The sequence below is a fragment of the Podarcis bocagei genome (assembly GCF_964188305.1).
Source record: "Podarcis bocagei genome assembly, chromosome: 1".
NCBI classification, from domain to species: domain Eukaryota; kingdom Metazoa; phylum Chordata; class Lepidosauria; order Squamata; family Lacertidae; genus Podarcis; species Podarcis bocagei.
The window spans coordinates 87,953,492-87,974,263 of NC_138125.1; the positions used below are offsets into that span (position 1 = coordinate 87,953,492).

General features: G+C 49.9%; 1 protein-coding gene across 6 annotated transcripts in view; it reads right to left on the reverse strand.

Moving 5' to 3' along the window:
* Nucleotides 1-20,772, reverse strand: part of SPEG (striated muscle enriched protein kinase) — a 107,871-nt gene that overhangs the window by 55,108 nt on the left and 31,991 nt on the right. For 2 of the 6 annotated variants that reach the window (XM_081213670.1, XM_081213674.1), the window contains exons 2-5: nucleotides 11,669-11,758; nucleotides 7,848-8,022; nucleotides 2,717-4,110; nucleotides 903-1,046 (exon numbers count right to left, since the gene is read on the reverse strand). In XM_081213670.1, coding sequence (XP_081069796.1) covers nucleotides 903-1,046; nucleotides 2,717-4,110; nucleotides 7,848-8,022; nucleotides 11,669-11,758 — 1,803 coding nt within the window. Of the gene's footprint in view, nucleotides 1-902; nucleotides 1,047-2,716; nucleotides 4,111-7,679; nucleotides 8,023-11,668; nucleotides 11,759-14,259; nucleotides 16,061-16,080; nucleotides 16,121-19,368; nucleotides 19,556-20,772 lie in introns of those variants that run through there. The other 4 variants (XM_081213672.1, XM_081213673.1, XM_081213671.1 and 1 more) reach the window with 4 other exon arrangements.

Here is a 20,772-nt window from a genome sequence, read left to right on the forward strand (position 1 = left end):
TGCTTCGCAAAACGAATCTCCTATGGGCTTGCTTCGCAAAACGAAAATGTCTTGCGAGTTCCTGCAGGTTTTTTCCCCTCCCCCCTTTTTCTAAGCTGCTAAGCCGCTTATCAGCTGATCCGATAAGCCGCTAAAAGCCGCTAATAGCGCTAATCCGTCAATGGGCTTGCTTTGCAAGACGAAAAAACCGCTAGACGAAGAGACTCACAGAACGGATTCTTTTCGTCTTGCGAGGCACCACTGTACAGGACTACAGTTTGGCAGCACCACAGGTGTTGCTGCTGGAAAACTGCATCACAGTAAAAGTTATCACCTTTTGAAATAGAACATTCTGGTGCAGGGGTAAGGGTTGAATTATTTGCATGAAAGCAGAGCTAGGCGAAGGGAGGGAAAGTCTAGCAGGATTGTTGCCTGCCTATCAAAGGATTGCAGCTAAAAATAAAATAGCATTGCCCTTTGTTTTTCTTGCAACAAAAGCAAAAAACCTGGTTAGGCCATTCCCCCCCCCCCCCCATTCTAGTCAATTGCAACATTACTTGCCAGTGACATTACTTGGTACTATTGGGCAGCTGGAATTGCAACCATTTCTCTCCCCCCGCCTTGTGTTTTTCCTCCTAGTGTTGCCACCAGGACCACATGGCTCTGGACCATATTCAAAGCAGAATCCTTACTGATGTGAGCTAGCCAACATACACAAAACCAAATAAAACCAATTATCCCTAGAGATCTGTGGAAATGAAGACACCTGTGTGATCCAAGAGACAACAGCAAAGGTAGAGTAGATGGCCCCCATCCATCTCCTGGCCCCTCTCACACTGACATGCACTGGGCACCCCACAGGTTTGCCTATGCATGCTCATCATCACTCATCCCACACTCTTCCTGGTACTCCATGCACTTGCCTTCTGGGGAAGGGTTGCCTGTGATGATGCATTTGAACAGCACTTCTGTTCCAGCTACGACTGTTACATCCTGGATAGGGATCTCAAAGATGGGGCGTTCCAGTGGGTCCTCACCCGCCGAGATGTAGGAATCATCAGAAGATTCTGTGCAGAGAGAGGGAGAAAGAGCAGCTGCAAAAGAGGTGGTGTGGAGGAGGGGAAAAGGTCCACAACTTGCATGGATATAAAACTTTGCACTGCCTTCTGGGAAGGAATGTGTTTAAATCTTAGCTCTCTTTTTCACATGCACTGGTTCTGTTATGCCCCGAGAGAGTGAGAGCCCTTTTATGTGCTGATGATTACAGTTTGCTCAAAATCCTTAATCCCCCCAAGTCTCTCTCTAGCACAGTGTGGATTCTTGATCTATTGCTACCTAGCTGAGTCCAAAGGATTAGAGCAGCCTCCTGAGTGGCACAGTTCACTCTGCCTTGACGCAGATAGCCACCTTCACAGGTCTCTAAGAATAACTAAAGAGGATGAGCTTCATTTCACTTGTTTAGAGAGGGGGGGAATTTAGAACCCTCATAAAACTACTGTTACAGCTCAATGCATTCAAAGCTGACACTAGTCATAAATGTGTCTAAATTTATGATCACTTATTGAGTCAGGCTACCTGGGAAGGAAGTTGGAGGACTAATTTTTCTGTCAGTAATTTGGTAGACTCAGTACAGCAGCCCCTTCGTATATACACTACTTCTGTGCATTCAAGATGTGTGCATTTCTCAGCCTCACTTCCAGTCTGTAAAATGGGGATACTAAGGCCAGCCTACTTACCTTACAAGGCAGTAGCAAGAATGCATGAGGAATGTACCTAAATGCTAAGCAAATGAACAAAACCTGCACTAAAGAGCACGTATTTCCATTCTTGACTCAGAAGTACTGAAAATCCTGTCACAAAACCTGTGTTAGCCATTAGGAGACTACAGTTCTCTGTAACATACACATAACCACAGTGAACTGTGAACTAATTATCTGTTGTACATGTTGCACCATGTCTTGTATCTGCCAGCTACTTAAAGGCCCTGATGAAGTTGCCACACTCACTCGGCCGCCCCAGAAACTGGATCTCAAGTTCATGCTCCTCTTTCCAACTTCCATTGATCAGAGGCTGTCCCTTTGTTTTATGGAAAGGAACAAAAATGACAGAGGGCCAAGGATAGTGAGGAGGGGGCTTATCCACACTTAGCTTTTGCCCCACTTTTTCCAGGCACAGACCTGAGCTTTAAAGCTCCATGTCCAGCCATTTGTTTGTATTTGCTGCAGAGCTTTCCCTGCAAAAACCTGCTCTTCCCCACACCCTATGCCACGTGTGGAAACCCTTTGGTCCTCCAGATGTTTCTGTACTACAATTCCCATCTTCCCCATACTTGCCGGGGCTGATGGGAGTTGTAGTTCAGCAACATCTGGAGGTCTGAAGGATCCCCACTCCTGCCCTATGCTAAGCTTATGCACCAATGACTCTTCCAGGCAAGGCCTGGCTGAGATTACATCCCAGATGCTGATGACATGGGCAGAAATGTGAGAAGCAGTCAGAACAGATAAGGGCAAGCCAAGACTGAGCACTTACCAACCCTCTCGAGGAGCTCATACAATCCCAGGCATGCATGATGCTCTGGCCTGAATCCTAAGGGTCTTGCCTACAGTGGAGGAAAGGACATTACAGGCCTCTCCATTTCTGTGGGAAGTTGGGTGGAGTTCTCCCCACGACATACAGCACAGCCTAGCTTGCCAGCTTCCTCCCCAAGGAGACAGCAGCACTTGCCCTGATTCCATACCTGATTCAGGCGACGTTCGCCGTGTCCGGCGCCCTTTGCCTCTGCTCCGAGTGCTCTTCCCTTCCTGAGGCTGCAATGCGTTGTCCTTTTTCTCTGCCACTTTCCCAGTCTTTCTTTCCAACTCTCTGTTTGCACCGTGGGTCCCTGCCCTGTTTCTATCTGCTCCTGGTTCCGTCTTGGCCCAGGGCAGGGAATGTCCATTCTGGCCAGATTCCCGTTTCCGGGCATGCGAGGCTGCACTTGGACCCTTGGGCTCATGGCTCCCTTTCGCCGCGTTCACAGACGATCCATCCATGCAGTCATTGCTCTCTGGATGCCCAGCCTGCAGGAGGTCTCTCCTTCCCAAGGGGGCAGCCAGAGTCAGCGGGCACTGCTCCACCTTCCTCCGCAGATCCTGCCCATTCAGCTCGCTTTCCTTCTGACCCCTGCTGGGCTCTGCCACCTGCTCAGCTGTGGCCACGCTCCTCGCCAGAGGCTTTTGCGTCCCCTTGGTCTCGTCCCTGGGCCCCACCAGGACCACGCTGGACAACACCAGCTGCTGCACGCCGTGGGCATTCTCTGCCAGGGGCAAAGCCTTGAGGGGCTTGAGTTTCCGTGGTGGGGGGACCCTGGGAGCAGATGGCTCAGCGGAGGAACGTGGCGACGGTGACCTGAAGAGCTCTTGCGACCGCCGCAGCTGCTGCTGAGACACGGTGCGCTTGATGCGGCCCAGCTCCTCCGTGAACTTGTGCTCCATGTCGTGCACGCGGCTGGAGAAGCGGCCGCGCTCATCCAAGGAGGCCGCCTTCTGGTGGAAGGCCCGGCGCCGGAACGCCACGCCGCCCAGCTCGGAGCGGGTGTCCTCTTGCAGGTCCTCGTGGGAGACGGCCGAGAGGAAGGGGCTGGCATCATCGAAGCCGGGCTGGTCAAAAGAGCGCGTCTTGCGTAGCGGCAGCCATGTGTGCCCCGCAAAAGGGTTCTCGTTCTGCTCCAGGCTTTTGCGCCGCTCCTCAAAGAACTTCAGCTTGTCAAAGATTTTGGAGCCCGTCCGCGGCAGCTTGGGCGATGGGCGGAGGACGGAGACGCGGCTGGAGGCCTCGCTCAGCGGCGTCTGGGGCCGGGACTCTCCTGTGCAAGCCTGAGAGTAGCCAGATGACTTGGGGCGCTTCAGCTTCTCATCCTGTTCCTCGGATGCCGTATCTTGGAACTCAGGGGGCATCAGCAGCTTCCTGCGGGGAGCCACAGGTGGGGTGGGGCCACGGCCAGCCCCAGGCGGCTGGACGGGGCACTGCCCTGCTCTGGGGGACACTGGGCGCTGGAGAGGAGGCTTCTGTGCTGGTGGGTGGAGGGTATCTGTGCTGGTTTTGCTGCTGCTGTTGGCATCATCCCTCCGGTACCCACCATGGGGGAGGTTGCTGCAGTTGGAAGGCAAGACATGGCACAGTTTGCTAAGGCAGGACAGCCTGAAAAACTCAAAAGAAGGTGAGCGGCAAGGGAGCAGGTGCCTATGCTGATGTCTTATTGATGTTTTGAATGCTGATTTACGGAACTTTTGTTGATTTTATCCTTATATTTGCTGATTTTATCCTTTTATTGATTTTATCCTCCTACTCCGTCTTGCTACGTTTTTATGAAAGTGTGGATTATACATTAATAAATAAATAAATATGGAGAACCTGTGCTCTTTTTCTAGAAAAATAGGTGCTGGTATTCACCATGAAGTTGTTACCGTAAGTGCCTCACAACAAAAGGGGTCCCGGTACTACGTACCCTCAGAGGCGTAGCGTGGGTTGTCAGCACTCAGGGCAAGGCAAGTAATTTGCGCCCCCTAACCCGTGGATTTGCGCCCCCTAACCCTAACCCCCAGATGTTGCGCCCGGTGCGGCCAGCCCCCCCCCTGCACCCCCCACGCTACGCAACTGCGTACCCTTGAGTACCCCCCTGGTTAAACAAGCACGTGGCCAACTCCTCCTAATGGCAGACCTGGGGTTTAAATTACCCATGGAAGAGAGAGGTGAGGCAATGAGAAGGAGCAACAGTCGTGTACTTCTGTCCTTAGATGAAGATGTGTGTGCATGTGTACAGGGGAGGGTGTGTGTGTTTGTTTTTGCCTTCTCCAGCAGTGTGTGGCTTGGCTTACTATCTGAATCTCCTCAAGCTGTTTGCCCCACCTAGACCTTTCTACAGTGCCCCTGCTCTGTGCTGTGGCATACTGTGGTCTGGATTGCATTGTGATGGGTCTTGCCTCATAAAAATGTGGGTTTTTTTAATGTTTGATGTCTTACTTGTGTTTTAATTTGTTGGAAGCTGCCCAGAGTGGCTGGGGGGCACCCAGTCAGATGGGTGGCATATATATAAATAAATCATCATCATATTTGATTCCAAGACTGGCCAGATGGGTGAACTGGGATTCTCCGCCAAAAGTCCAGGGAAAATACCCACTCTTCCTGGCAAGATCCAACTCTTGGTCTTATCTGCTGAATGAGCCATGCCAGATGCTGCACTAGGGCAAAGGAAGAGATTGGGGGGAGCTCATCGGGCTGTGCATCAGTGGTAGATGAGTATAGGCTGGCCTGGCTTGAGGAAGCAGGGGAAGACAAGGGGAGGCCCTGGTGCAGCCAGAAATGCAACAGAAGGCAGAGGATAGGGGAATAGAGAGCTGCATCCTGTACATAGACATGCTGTTTCCCACAGGTACAAACACGAATTCATGTGTACATATGAACAGATACATACTTGGCACACATACATTAATTCCAAGGCCAACTCAGTTCCTTACAACAAATGGGCATGCATGTCCAGCTGCATGCACACACGCACACAGTGAGAATTATGCAAGTGTATACTTAGTTAGGTACCATAGCCGGAGGATGATAAGAGTGAGGATAAAGTTGGGAAAGCAAACTCAGGAGGAAAGAAGAGGGAGATGAGGGAGTCTCAAGTGACCTAACGTAGCTCTGCACCCACCCTCTCAAAGATCCTTACTACACTCACTGCCTCTGCAGTAAACATGGAGTGTGCTGCCATTTTCACAGCATGACGGGTTTCAGCTTTCGCTTTTAAGAAAAACCGCTGGTATCCAGTTTCCCATTATTACAGGGGGGAAATAATAAAAATGTGTGGGCAGTGCCTGCTAATGGCTCAGAAACTGAAATGGATCTATATATGGTATGAGGAAGAGATTTGGCACTCGACACGGCTTATCATCTCTCCCTGTTTGCCTCCCTGCATCGCTACATTTCTAGAATAAAAGGGGTTCTTAACGGGGGGGTTTAAAATGTGTGTGTGTTGAATTTATCAAAAGTCGCATTAGTGTAGCCAAAAGCACCACTACCAAAGAGATAATCACATCACCATCATTACATCATTTGTTGGGTTCTTAATTACCATTCCCTTAAGCAACAGCGACCAGTCTCTCTTTCACGTCATCCTTATGGATGAGGTTACTACCTACCTCTGATTGTGCTTCTGTATTCTATATTTTCTCCAGATTTGCCTGCCTGAAGTTGTTTAATAATCATAGAATCATAGAGTTGGAAAGGATCCTGAGGGTCATCTAGTCCAACCCCCTGCAATGAAGGAATCCTGCCCACAGCCATCCCTGGGAGGTCTTGGGCCCCCGATCTTCTGGTTAACAGTCAGATGCACTGACCTCAGGAATAGGTGAATATAAGAACATATGAAGACCCCAGCTGGGCCAGACCAATGGCCTATCTAGTCCAGCATTCTGTCTCCACAGTAGTCAGCTAGAGAAAAAAAATATTTGTATCCACTTACTCTACACCATGCATAATTATATATTCCTGAATGATGTGCTCCCTTTACTTTACTTTTCTAAACTAAAATCCCCAAATGCGGATGGTGGCATCGAAACCCTCCTATTTCTCCCCATTAATCTAGGCCTTGGTGGGAACAGTATAGGCCCCTGTCTATATGACAATCACAACCTCTTGTGACTGTCTCCACCTTTACCTACACCAAGCCAGCTATGGGGGTCTCTTCTCTGTGTGGGTGAAATCAAACATTCAGATAAAACGGCAATTTCCCATCCAATGGTCCTGTCTCGGTTTGGCTAATTTACATAAAGTGCAATCAAGCCTCAGTACAGCACTTTTATGTTCCACTAATCTCAAAAGGATTCGTTTTAAGCAGGTGCTTAATCTTCCCTTGAAGTAAATGGAACTCAGAAGTACTTAATATTAGCTCAGTTGCACCCATAAGTCATAAATTTGGATTTGGGTTATCCAGGATTCGGAGGGCTTAAATGACTCGCTTGGTCATGGCAATTTCTTCGCTAGCCCATACCAGGACTGGTATTCCTTTTGAAATCAAAGGCGATATAGGCATTATTTTACTATCAATTTAAATAATATTGCCATGCGTCAGAAGAGTGAGTGCAGCTCACTGTGCTTGGGTTGTTTTTTTAAGTGCCGCAATTGATGCCCCAATTAAATGGGCATCTCTCAGAGTTTGGTGTTGGAGGGCCTATTACTGATGCCATTGGCTTTATGCGAAACAGGGTCAGCTCCAGGCCAAAGGAAGACAGCAAACCCCGGGGAGGGGAGGAGCTATGGAGACTCTGCTCTCTATGCTCATTAGGGAGTGGGAAGCCTGGGCCAGCAGCGGATACCTACCTATGCAGCCCATTGTCCTCATAGCAACATTTTAGGAGCGCGAAGGCAGGAGGCGATGGGGAGGGGGAAGATACTGCAGCAGAGGAAGCAGTAGGAGAGACAATGGCAGGATAGTGTGGGTGGCTTCAGAGGGTATAGAGAGTACAGCGGGGGCTGTGGATGGAGGGTGCCATGACATCAGGGATCGGGACAGTGATGATGGGGCTCGGGAAAGTTTCGGTGGTGCCTCGGAATCAATGACTTAAGAGGTTGAGGGTTCAGCGAGGGATTATGACTGGAGAGTAGGGGGGAAGAGATGGTCCCAGCATAATGGCCCTTGCACCCCACTCCACGGCCCCACGGCTACTTACACGTGCAAGGAGAGGGCACGGCCCCGGTACAGGCTGAAGGCACTGCCGTAGGGGTCGCTCCCCAGAGACAGGCTGTCCTCGGACCCCGGGGCCACACCAATCAGCTCCGCCCGTGATGCCCGCACCAGCGGCTCCACCCCCAGGTGCCGGGCCTCGGCAGGTGCTTGCCTTGGAATGCTGGGGTGCAGGTAGGGTCCCCTCACCGTGGGGCCAGCCTCTGGGTCCTTCTCCAACACCGTGGTCTGGCTCCCTGACCAGTTGGAGTGCTCATCTGTCTGGGACAGGCCTGGCACTGAGGTCGGCGTGGTCTTCATGGAGGCATCCACCAGCGTGTCCGACTCCCCTGCAAGGAAAGATAGACATGGACTGATCGAGGGGGCTGGGAGGCCCTCCATCTCCCTTGCATCAGATGGGGGCCTGGTAACCCGAGATTCTATCGATACTGTATTGTTTAATTTAGGAGGCTGTAAAGTATCAGTTTCTTGGAGCGTGCAGTGCCACTGCATATATCATGGGTTCGCGTCAGGCCGTGTTCTTTAGGGCTAAGAATAAGCATTTTTCTCTCAGCTGGAAAGGACAAAGAAGAGGGGCGAAGAAGGAAAAGAAGACAAGGCCAGGTTGGTCACTTAATAACTCAGCCACCAAGATGAGGCGGCCAGAGTGAAGGGAAACACAATTATGCAACACACAAGGTTCAGGCATTTGCAGTGAAGGAAGGAGAGACGAACAATTTCTTATTGCAATGATATAAATGAATATTCATGTAGCTCTTTTAACATGCACAGTGCATTGCAATCATTGACTTGTTTATCCTGCTTTGCAAGGTAGATCATTGTTCCCCCAACTTTTTAGAGACTAGCTTACCCCAGACTACCTACTTAAGGAAGAGCAGCGATGGAAGGCCAGAACCGCAGTGCTCTGTGCCAGGCACTGAAGACAAGTTCACTGGGTATAAAGTTGCCCAAACTGAAAATGGGAGCTTATGCCTTGTGTTGTTGTCCCTGGAACCACCCAAAAAGAGGCACCGGGATGATCAAAACAATGGGAAACCTCTTTTGTGACAGAAAACGGGGACCTGTTTTTTTGTTCAGTAAAAAGAATGTGAGAGAATAGGACTGCAATTTTTTAAAAGAGACACTTCGAGAGGAAAGAACGATTTAAAACTAAAGGAGAATGTGGAAAGGCAAACAGGTGGCTAAAAGTTGCCCAATGAAAAACTGAGGTTGGAAAGCCAAAGAAGGTTGCTAACAGTGAAAAGTGCATGGGGAATAATCTCATACATTTACTCAAAAGAATGAATGGAAACTATTCACCTGCTTAGGTGGGTGCTCTCAGGGAAATAAACCTGACTCCCCACACTGCTGACTTCTGAGAATCCAGCTTGCTCCTATCTGCATAAACATGTGCACAGCTCCATCCTGAGTCCTGTTTCTTTGTCACCTGGGAGTGTGACTGGCTTTTTTATACAATATAACGTTATGCAGAACGATTACCGTATATATATATATATATATATATATGTAGGTTTTGGTGTCTTCGGGTGTCTTCCCGTGTAAGAGTTGGGGTGTCTAGGCGACGTTTCGACGAGGTCTCACTCGTCATCTTCAGGCTGGTGCTTTCGGCTTCTTGTTACTAGAACAGAGCAGGATCTCAGTGTTTGAGTTCCTATAAATACTGTTGAGGGGGTGTGGTGTATAGCCTCCAACGTTCTGGGCAGATAGGAAGTTCCTAGGTTAATGTGCCTTTTCTTCTTTTGTTCATTAATTACTTGAGGGATATCTTGAGTGATTACTTGAGTGATATTCTGAGTACCACTTAGGAGGGTCATTAGGTGTGGATTAGTTGCTAAAGCTTTCGTGTCTTGACCTCTTGACCTTGTGAAGAGTTTTTCTGAGAAGATGGCTGTACTGCACTTAGTTGTGCTCTGGCTTGGCTTTATCTGTGGAGAGGGTCTGGGTTTGGGTCTGGTGTGGTTGATTGGAGATGGCGTTCTGTGTGCCTCTGGTTCTGGTGTCGGTTTTTGTGGGGAGGGCTAATTTCCAGATGTCTGGCAGGCGGGACGTGTCGTCACGCTTGTTCATGTTGTGAGGGTGTTTCTCTATCTCGATGGCTTCCATGATTATTCTCTTGTGGTGATGTTCCATGTTAAAGAGCAATTTGGAATCTGCAAAATTAATTTCGTGTCCTGTTTCTTTCATGTGTTGGTAAAGAGAGGAAGTTTTTCATGTGTTGGTAAAGAGAGGTAAAGAGAGAAGGCACACAGAACGCCATCTCCAATCAACCACACCAGACCCAAACCCAGACCCTCTCCACAGATAAATTACAGACACCATCCAGTAGCCAAACCATAGTGGCACCTCCGGATGCTGCACCCCCCTGCAATCCCTACACAGATCTGGCTGGCACAGGGCACAAAACCACAGCTCGCCCCTATACACGAAGCCAAGCCAGAGCACAACTAAGTGCAGTACAGCCATCTTCTCAGAAAAACTCTTCACAAGGTCAAGAGGTCAAGACACGAAAGCTTTAGCAACTAATCCACACCTAATGACCCTCCTAAGTGGTACTCAGAATATCACTCAAGTAATCACTCAAGATATCCCTCAAGTAATTAATGAACAAAAGAAGAAAAGGCACATTAACCTAGGAACTTCCTATCTGCCCAGAACGTTGGAGGCTATACACCACACCCCCTCAACAGTATTTATAGGAACTCAAACACTGAGATCCTGCTCTGTTCTAGTAACAAGAAGCCGAAAGCACCAGCCTGAAGATGACGAGTGAGACCTCGTCGAAACGTCGCCTAGACACCCCAACTCTTACACGGGAAGACACCCGAAGACACCAAAACCTACATTCCTGTACCCGTGAAAATCTACGAAAGCAAATATATATATATATATATATATATATATATGCCCATTGACACTTAAACCCTGCTCATTAAAGATTCCAAGTGTTGCTCAATTCAGAATACAGCCCCCATTAAGCACAATTTGCTAACTGGGATGCATGATCAACCAAGGGCTCTATCTCCCCCTGCCCCATTTGCCTAGTCATTCTGTGGAAGCTGCATGAGCACCGTCTGAAGTGACCGTGTACTGAAGGAACCCAGCATGAGGAGGCTACAGTTAAAGGCTGCGATTTTTCAGTTTTATTTCTGTGGAATCTAATGACCTTTATGCTTTGCTGAGTCCTCCTCCGATATAAAGTTGCCCTCTTTATTAAATTAATGTTCTGCGTCGGTTAATATGTGCCCTTCTTCCAGGAAAAGGTGATGTCAGGTTGGCTATGTCTCCGGGGAGCAGTAATTCTCATGCTCCAATGGTAGCTGCCTGCAAAAAGGAACCCTGAAGAGAGAGTTAAACTCTTTGGCCAATGATCCAAAAAAGCTGGACACTCAGGGACAGAAGAAGACCCTGCTCATAGGATTCATGGTGAACAAATCACGGGGGAGTGGGGCTATTTGTACTGGCATGGTATATGTGACATACCACTCTTGCCTCAGAAAGGGCCAGGCAAGGATAGGATAGAAAACAGAGGAAGATGGAAAGGAATTGCTGAAATAATTAATAGAAGTGGAATACAAAAAGGGAGGTGTGAGGAGGTTGTGGAAATTAGTGAAAGAAAGATAAGATATTGAAATTGGACTGTGTTTTAAATGGTTTTTGTTTTGTTTTGTTAGTTGTATGTTAGTGTTTTGCAGTTGTTTTTTGTATTGTATTGTATTGTATTATTGTATGTTTTTTCTTTTTTGTTTTTTTGTAGTGTTGTGTTCAATTTGTTGGAAAACTAATAAATATTATTATAAAAAAACAACAGAAAGGGCCAGGCAGCAGGGAGGCTACAGTCTCGGGATTATGAGGGGATTTGGGGGCAGGATTGCTGGGGCGTCAGCAGCAACATCTTTGGTTTGAAATATAGTTCCATGCCCATTCTGCTCAGAGTGCTTGCCAAACCTCTCCATTCACCTGCCTTCTTCTCCTCACCTGTTGGGGAGCTATAGGTGGTCTCATCCTGGAGCTGGCTGCGTTGGGTCACCTGTGTGCTGCTGGCATCATCTTCTCCCGTCTCCGAGTCTGAAGCAAGAGAAAGGACAAGGTGAGGGAGGACCTTGATCAACAGGTCAGTCCACACCTTCGCCTCGGGTGCTTGTACCCATCCATCAAAACTGTATGGCAGAGTCACAAACAGATCCCGTGAGACTCAGAAGTCCCAAGTAAGATCTTGAAAATTCAGCTCTCAGTAAAGGGGTGGCTGGATTGTGACAAAATTGACTCCTTTATTGGTGTTATGAAGAGAAGGTACAATATAAAAATTGAATTGCATAAAATAATTACTCATTATTGGAAATAATTGTCTATATTTCTGGTGATTCTTTTATCATAAGTGTTTACTAACGTATGGGGGGGCACAGAGGAAAAACATACAAAATGGTGTCAGATGTGCTGCTCCAGCACAGATGCTCTTAAACCACCGTCAATGCCCAGTTTTAGAGAATCCTGGAGCAGGGCTCTGTTATGCTCACAGTTTTATTGTTGTAGCATTGGAAAGGCATTGAACAATATTTGTTTTAGGGTTGTATTTGTGGCATTCTAGGTCATTTTATACATTAGTGTGGTTTTATTTTGGGCTAAGGCTTATCATTTTGAATGCTCTGAATGTAATGAAAGACATGATGGCTGGTCACTAAATACAATGAAATGAATCTGATTCTAAGAAGCATTCTCTTTGTAGAGTTTCCATTTTCTTTCAGGGCTCCCCTAATTTGCAATATGCCCAACAGCAATGACCTGGAGTCTACCATACTCAGGGAAAGGCATCAAATGGCAAACTGTGTTGACTCAGCCATGTGCAAGAACATATGCAGATTATCCAGGGCCTTGCAAAACCAGTGGCATCCTTGCAGTGCAGGTTTCAACTCTCAATAATTTGCCACCCTCTCAGGATCTAGATACTCAGGGCTGCCATAGTGCCTAGAGGAAAACAAATACCAAAGCTGCAAGTAAGGAAGCCTGGAAGGCCCATTCCTTCTCCCTTGAAAAGAGCCCAAGGGAGGAGGTGATTTGTATCTCTGTGATTCTACCTCTGCGGAATTCCAGAACTTTGTCTGCTAGGTAAACAAGGGCCCTGAACATTGGAAGAGGCAAGTGGAAGGGGGGGGGTCCCCCTCCCTTTCTTTTTGCATTTTCTTAGATGCAAATTACTGCCTCAGAAGCCACACTTTGCAAGGGAAAATGGGCTTTCATGGCAAAACTTCATATTATAGACATATTTTCTCTTTTAAAAAATGAATGTCAGGCTGCAATCTGGATCAGAAGACCTGTGGGTGGGAAGGAGGTGCTTTTTCCCGGCAGCCATTTTTCTGCTTATAATTGCCTTTCCCCTCCCCCTGCTGCTTTCCTCTCCACAGGGAGAAAGATATGGGAGGGGGGCTGTAGCTTCTTCCCTGCAGGTGGAAAGAGTAGTTTAATGGGAACTAATCTGAGTGGGAAAACACGCTGGTGGGAATACCTTAAGCCTTCCCAAGCCACCATTCCTTTACGCCCAATTACAGCCTCCTGAAATCTGAAAAAGTTACATGCCACTACATATTAACATGTAGGTTATCATTCTGCCCCCCCCCCCCCGGTTCAACAGCAACCTCAGAGACATTCCATGGAAGCATGACAGATTGCTCCCAAGTACAGCCTGGATTGCACATCCCCAAAGAAGGACTGGATAAAAATATACATAAATTAGTAAGTCGTTGGAGTCAAATACTGAGAGCCCAGGAGTCTGCCCCTCTTGGGCATGGTGGCTCCTCCATAAAGAAAAGAAAGGAAAGGAAAGGAAAGGGAGGGAGGGAGAGACAGAGAGACAGAGACAGAAAGAAGCTCATTTTTCTGGCAGCCTGCAGCTCTCCATAGGAGCCTTTACCCCACAGCTAAGAAAACCACAGGGAGAGTTGTGAGTGACGCTTGACAGATCAGTGTGGCAGCAAATCGACTGGCAGGTTGAAGAAAGGCCAACAACACAGCCATGCCAGGTGAACGGAAGTCAAACAAAAAAATTGGGCCTTTGAGAGCCCTGCTCCTTTTGGGGAGAGGACCTGAAGTGCTGGTGCGTGTGTGAGATTTATTTTATTTTTATTTGAGCAGAATAATAGCTGGAAGGGAATGTGTCAAGCTGCTCCCACAACCGTACCTCCTCAAAGTCTGCTTTCGGTTAAAAAGAGAGAATGTTGGGGGCAGGAGGGGATCCATGTACAGCGTTGCATGTCCATCTCCATGGGAAATCGAGTCAGCCCATAATAGCAAGATTCGCGTGGAGAGACAGAGAGAACCTTCCGCTATGTACTAGTAGCGCAGGGAAGGGGTGGCAGCAGCGTGGGAAGGGAAGACGCTCAGGCTAGTCATACAGAGAAGCAAAAGGATGCCCACCAAATTCTGCTAGAATAGGATGAGCCCCGCAAAGGAAGAAAGCAGCAACAGCAGGATGAAGAGGAGGCATGGAGACAGCCAGGAGGGCAGGCTGGGAGGGGGTGTGGGATGAAACGCAGCTCGGGAAGAGAAAAGCATGAGGCAGCACAATTTCCTACCGTAACTTTGCTTTCTGCAGGAGCGGAAAACTTCGCTTCCATAGGGGCAGCAAGAAAGAGAGACACACGTCAACAAAGCGTTACCGCCCAAATCAGCCCAGGCCCTCAAATATTCCAACATGTGATGGAAGAGGGGATTTATAGCCTCTGGCCCATGAAACCCATTGAAATTTGGGAGAATGCATGTGCAGGGAAAGTGGACAAGAAGGCAAGGCATACGGACATAACCTAAATGGTAGAAGGTTCCGCTCGCCATTGAAACTCATAAGGACCTGCCTGGGGAGTGAAATCTAGCAGGAAACTAAATTAAAAACTTGGGCTGGGGTGGGTGGGGTTGCAACAGCCATTTCTTGAATAATCCCCACGTGTTTCAAGACCCGGGTTCAAAACGCCCAGCCCCAGTAGTATCTTCTCCACTCCCCCTCCACTCATTCCCTTTCCCCCAAGCTGCAGCCTCCACCTATAAGTCACAGCAACTGAAGTGCCAGCTGATCAAAGGAAACCTTGCTGGGTGGCAACAAAAGCCCCCTATTATGTGACTATATAGAGCTTAACTTGCAGGATCAGATCAAGATCCACCTACTCCAGCATTTACGGTTTCCAAATGGTAGCTAACCACAAATCCCCCCCTCCTTCCACCACCCACCCCCAGCAAACTCACAATCAGGACATTAACCTGAGGGCCAACCTCTGTATTTTGTCCCTAGCATCTGGTAATAAAAGATACACTGCCTCTGAACAAGCACGTTTTATATTTAGTTATTATAGTTAATGGCAACAGATAGGCCTACCCTCTCTGAATTTACTGAATGCATCTTAAAGCCACCTAAGTTACGGACCAGCACTATGTACCATCCTAGGGAATTCTATATGGACATCATCTTGCCTGTCCTAAATATATTACCAATGGGTGGCATCAAGTTTCTAGCTTCAGAACAATGCAGGTGATTAAACCAACTTCAAACTATGGTTTAATATCCTGACTTGTTCCAAAGCTGGTAATCATTGTTTCCTGGTTTGGACAAAATAGGAAACAATGCTTTAAGTAGCGAGCTTGTTTGCTCAAACATAAAGGGAGGAGTCAAGAGGCTGCGTGTGTGAGCAAGAGATAGGATTCAGCTGAGACAGGGTAATCCAAATGTCATAAATGTCATAAATGTGATTCTGTACAAAGCAATTCAAACTGTCTGAAATATCTGTCTTTTGGTCCTTCTTTATATAAAACACACACAACATGCCACCGTATCACAGTGTACAGCTTCCCTTTGGATCCCCCCCTTTTGGCAATGTTGCCTCCTTATTCTGAAAAGGGCAGGGCTTCTATCCCTTGTATAGATCTGAGACAGGTCAACTTTGCGAAGGTGTAGTTTCTCCCATCATTGCAACCTTGTAGGAGAAACTATACATGTAAAATGTCACTTGTTAACGGAACAGGAACCTTTGCCTTTGTAGAATATGTACGGCTCCCAAGGTCTACAAACTGAGCTCTAACTTCTATCAGCTAAGCTCCTCGCACCCCAGCAATCTACCTCCCAAAGTGGGTGCAGGAAGAGATTGCTATGGACAGGTGTAGGGAATCTTTGGCCCGCCAGATGCAGCTGAATTCAACTCCCATCAGCCCTAAGCCATTGATAACAGGAGCTGTACTTCAGCACGTCTGTAGGGCCAAAGGTTCCCCACACCTGGGATAGGCTAGTCATACCCCCCTCAACCCCAGCTAGAGCCTTTTTCTATTTGCCTGTTGTGTTCCCTCCTCCCCCACCAGCCCTCAACATATCAGGAAAGCCTCAGGCAGGAAGGGGCAGAAGTAATACAACGCACCATGCGTGAAGCGCCCAAAACGCCGCGAGTGGCCACCTTTCTGCAAAGGAAAAAGAAAAGGAAAAAGCATTACCTCCGATTGAGATGGAGAGAGGGAGATAGTGGAAATATGGTGATGGGGCAGTGCTCACGGGATATAGTCATCAGTCACCACAGAGACCAGAACCCCAGCAGGAGACCAGGGGAAAGGCTTCAGGGGAAAGGCCTTCCGCCTACTTCTGAACTTGCTACCAGGGCAAAAAGTGTATCAGCCCCCTACTGTACCATCTACACCAAGCCTTGCAAGGCATGGGATCCACCAGAACCAAGCACAATGGTCACATCCACATCATACAATTAGTGTGCATGGCTCCTGGGAACTGTAATTTGATCAGGGTACTGGGAACTGTAGCACTTGAGAGGTAGACTGCAGATTTCAGGAGTCTCTGGAGGAAGCAATATACATTAAACATATGACGTGGGTGCGACCCAAGGTCATGTGCTGCCGGCTCCACCAAAATTCGGGAAAAGTCAGAAGCACAGGAGCCTGAGTGCTTGTGGTGATCCAGGCAGATCAGAAGAAAGAAGAGGCTGGGAGGAAATCCTCAGAGAGATTGCCCCCAACCCAAAGATAAGCGTTCCACTGTTTAAATTCTCATCTTGCTGCCCTCTGGTGAGCCCTGAGCAGCTGGGAGTCTGCAGCATTTGGTGAGTCCCCTCAGAAGAGGCACATCTTGTGCATTTCATCACAGATGAAGATCCAGTCCAGTTGCCCCAAATGCGCAGGCACACGCAGGCATAGCAACCTAACAGTAACAGGCTGAAGTGCTGCCACTGGCAATGGCTTTCCCCTCTGCTCACTCTCTCGTCTCCATCATGCTCTTCTATGTGTTTCCGAGCAGCAATCAAGACTTACGGGATCCACGTGGGAAATCATTCCTGGCACATGCATCCAGCTACAACTGGATTCCTAGGTGACAGGTTGCCCAAGAACAGGCCAATCATACCGTCCATCAGGGAAGGACGGCTCTCTGAATTCAGGACCAGTGAAACAGATGCACATGTGTATGTGTGTAAGCTGATACGTGTGCACACACACAGAGAGAGCATCTGATGCACAATGTCGCCCACTCCTCACTCCCAGATTTCCTGCTGTCCCATCTCCCAGAAAATTTGCTCTTCCAGCTAGATTTCCACAATGCTAATAGTGAGGTGAAACACCTTGTGCAGCAATAAATGGAGGTGACAGGATCATTCTGTGATAAGTAAGAGATGTGGTGATGCAGGGTGCTGGCACAAGAGAGAGGGCAGTGGCGTAGCGTGGGTTGTCAGCACCCGGGGCAAGGCAAGTAATTTGCGCCCCCTAACCCGTGGATTTGCGCCCCCTAACCCGTGGATTTGCCCTAACCCCAGATGTTGCGCCCGATGCGGCCGGCCCCCCCTGCACCCCCCACGCTACGCCACTGAGAGAGGGTGATGTACACACCCACCCCACCCAGTTTGGCCTTTTCTCTTTTGTACTGGACATCATTGAGGTGGGAGGTATCAGAGGCATAAACTCCAGCCAGAAGAAACAAATGCTCCCAACAACTGATCCAGGTGGATTTGTATTCCAGCCAAGCCAGCTTGCCCAAACAAGACTGGCGCTGGCGGGCAGCCCATGTGCCAGGCCAGAAAGATGTATGAATAGATTAGCTATGCTGTTGGTGGATAATTCCCCCATTAAGAAAACGGAAATGCAATAAAACAGCAGTAATGGATACCTGGCTGGCATCCCCCCTGTCGGGCACATGGCAATGGGCAAGCCCTGGCTCCAGGATCACATACCCAGCAGCTTCCTACTGTGGCACGTTGGGCAAAGAGGCATCTAGGCAGGCAAAGTGCATCCCTGCTCCATGGCCAATAGCACAAGAAGCCCAAAATTTAAGGTGGCCACCTTGCTGGACATCCTGCTCAATATGAGTTGCACTAGGATGGTAGGAAAAAGGGGAAATGGCATTTGGACAAAGAGGTAAGTACCAAGTAAGAAAGGTGTTGCAGCTGGAGGCTGGCAGGAGGCAAATCCCTTCTTAGCAATGGGGATTTGTTGCCTTGGCAATGAATGGGGATACAATAGCCCTGACTATGGTGTACGGCCTAACCGGACTCCAGCCTTCTTTACCAGGCAGGGTCCTTCTTTCTCTGCCGCTCTCCATTCTTAACTGCATATAGGAGGAGAGGGAGAGATGTTTTGGATGGCTGTATGCTCCCCACTCCACCATGTGTGTCAGTCTGTTTCCTGCCTGCCTGGCTTGGGATGCAACAGCTCTCTGCTCTGCAGAAGTGAGAGACTGGCATCCCTGTCCTCAGGTCTAGAAAGCTCATCTCCCCTCAGGCTGCCAAGACCGCAGGCCTCTGTAGAAACAGAGGAGGAGAGCCTTGAGCCATCTGATCAAAGATCAAGCATCCTGTTTCCAAGGATGCCCAGACAGATGCTTCTGGACAGATACCAAGCAGGAACGATGACAACCCCCGCCCCCGCCCCCCCCTTATTTCATCTGGTGCCCTTGCTTCCCAGTCCCTCCCCTGCAGAGAGGGAAGCTGGTGGGACATCCTGGCTGGAAGATCAGCGCTGGAGGGGTAGGGTGGGATGGGGTGGGAAAGTGGTGGGGTACGTTATTACTGGAGCAGGCAGTGGTGGGGTGATGACATGCCCTAGCTATGCCTGCTGTGAATGATTCCCTTCCCCCTATTAGTTGAACCGGGGAGCCTCCCCCCCCCTTTCTATCATCCCTGCTTGGAGGCCCCCGAGTGACGTCCAGGCCACGAGGAGCTGCGCTCCTGCCAGGTGCTGACGCGCAGTGCCAGATCATGACGCAGAGGCGCTCAGCCTCCGTGGCCACCGGGCTTGGGGATGGAGAGTAAAAAGAGCCACGACCCCCCAGGATCCATCGCCTCAGGCATCTTAGGGGAAGAAGAGGCACGGCTCTTCTAATCGCCCCCCATCCCATCCCGGGCATTTCTTAAAAGCCCCAGACAGCACCTTGCTCATCATCACCTCGAGCCCAGGGGCTTGGAAGGTGAGCGCAGAGGACCACCGATCTACAACCACCACCCTGGCGTGGCCAACCCCACCCCGGCAACAAGGTGGCACACATCCCGAGACCAGCGGCGGGGAATCCTACTCCGGGAAAGCCGGGTGGGGCTCCGCGAGGGGTGCGCGTCCTCAGTTTCCCCTCCGGCGCCCACAACGCCCTGATGATGCTGCTGGGCACCCCGCCTGGGCACCCCGCCCCTCCCCTCCCCCCGTCCCACGCCCGGACCCGTTACCTGGAGACGCTTCTTCACCCAGATCTTCTTCATCTCCGCCCCTCCGTCGCCTCCTAGGCGCCCTCCACCCCACCCCACCCCCCGGCGGTCAGCGCGATGCGGCGGGGCCGGGCTCGGAGCGCAGGGGCGGCCGGGGCAGAAGGAGCATCCCTCCGCGGGAAGCGGGCGCCGGCCTCTCTTCGCTCGTTGCCTCGCCTGCGCTGGCAGAGCTGCCAGCCAGCCCGGAGCCTCGCCCGCCGCCCGCCCGCCCGAGACAATGACAGCGCAGGCGGGGAGGTGGGGGGGGGCGGGAGGAAGGAGGGGCCGGAGGGAGGGAGGGGTTGGAGGGAGGAGCTGGGGGGGAATGAGAGGGGGTGGCCCCCCACCCCGCAGAGGAGCTGCCTCCCCTCTAAGCCTGGCGGGGTGGAGAGCTTACCCCTCCCAGAGCCACCCTCGACAGCGCCCATCAATCCACGGTTGCCATGGAGGGCTTGGAGGTAGGCGAGGGTTTCTGCCCATCTTGGAAGATGGCGAGGTGGCCTCGTGGGAAGGATCGAGGCAGGGACGGGCGAAAGGACGCCGCGGTGCAAAGCCAAGGCTCGGCATCGGGACGTGGGTCCCGTCTAGTGGGCATCGGCACTGCCCCGGTGCTTCCCGGCTGCATCCCAAGAGCGCCCTGAGGAAAGCCCCTTGCAGAGGGAGGCGTCTCTCGACAGGAGTTTCCCACGGTACCTAAAGAGAACCTCCACGTTCAAAGGCAGCATACCCCCAGTGAGGAAGTGGGGGGCGGGCGGGCGAGGGACAGGTAACAAGGAAAGGCTGTTGCCTTGTTCCTGCCCTGCTTGAGAGCTTCCCACAGACATCCAGATAACCAGTGTTAAAAGCAGGATGCTGGACCAGATGCAGTTTTCCTCGGTTCTACAAGGCAGTCCTTGTTTCCTCCTGTCTGAAGTTGTGAGGCTCAACATCCCCTCTCTCCCTTCCCCATCCATGGATAAAATCTGCCAGTACACAGCGTGACATTCACATGCAAACACACTGCACTTCCCACTACCCTGAGCAGGACTACGCTTCCCCATTTTGTGGGTGGGTGTAGTAAGAGTTTTGCTCTAGGTGCAGCACAGAACAACACAGAAGAAGCAAAACTCCTGCTCAATTTAGGTTAAGTGGGAAAGACCAGGAAGGTGTGTTTGTGTGCAATGCGCGTGCGCACACACACACAATACTTATGGGTAGAAGGGCTAAAGCAGGTTGCGGGCAAGGGCTGCATTCCCTTGGTGGAGGGGTCATCAGTTGGAGCCCTCATGAGCCAGAGACAAAGGTGTTTGGGATTATCTACTCCAGAATCAAGAAAACACCCTTTTCAATTTTCACAATGGCTACCTCAAATTAAAATGCCCAATCCTGTGCAGGTTTGTGCAGAAG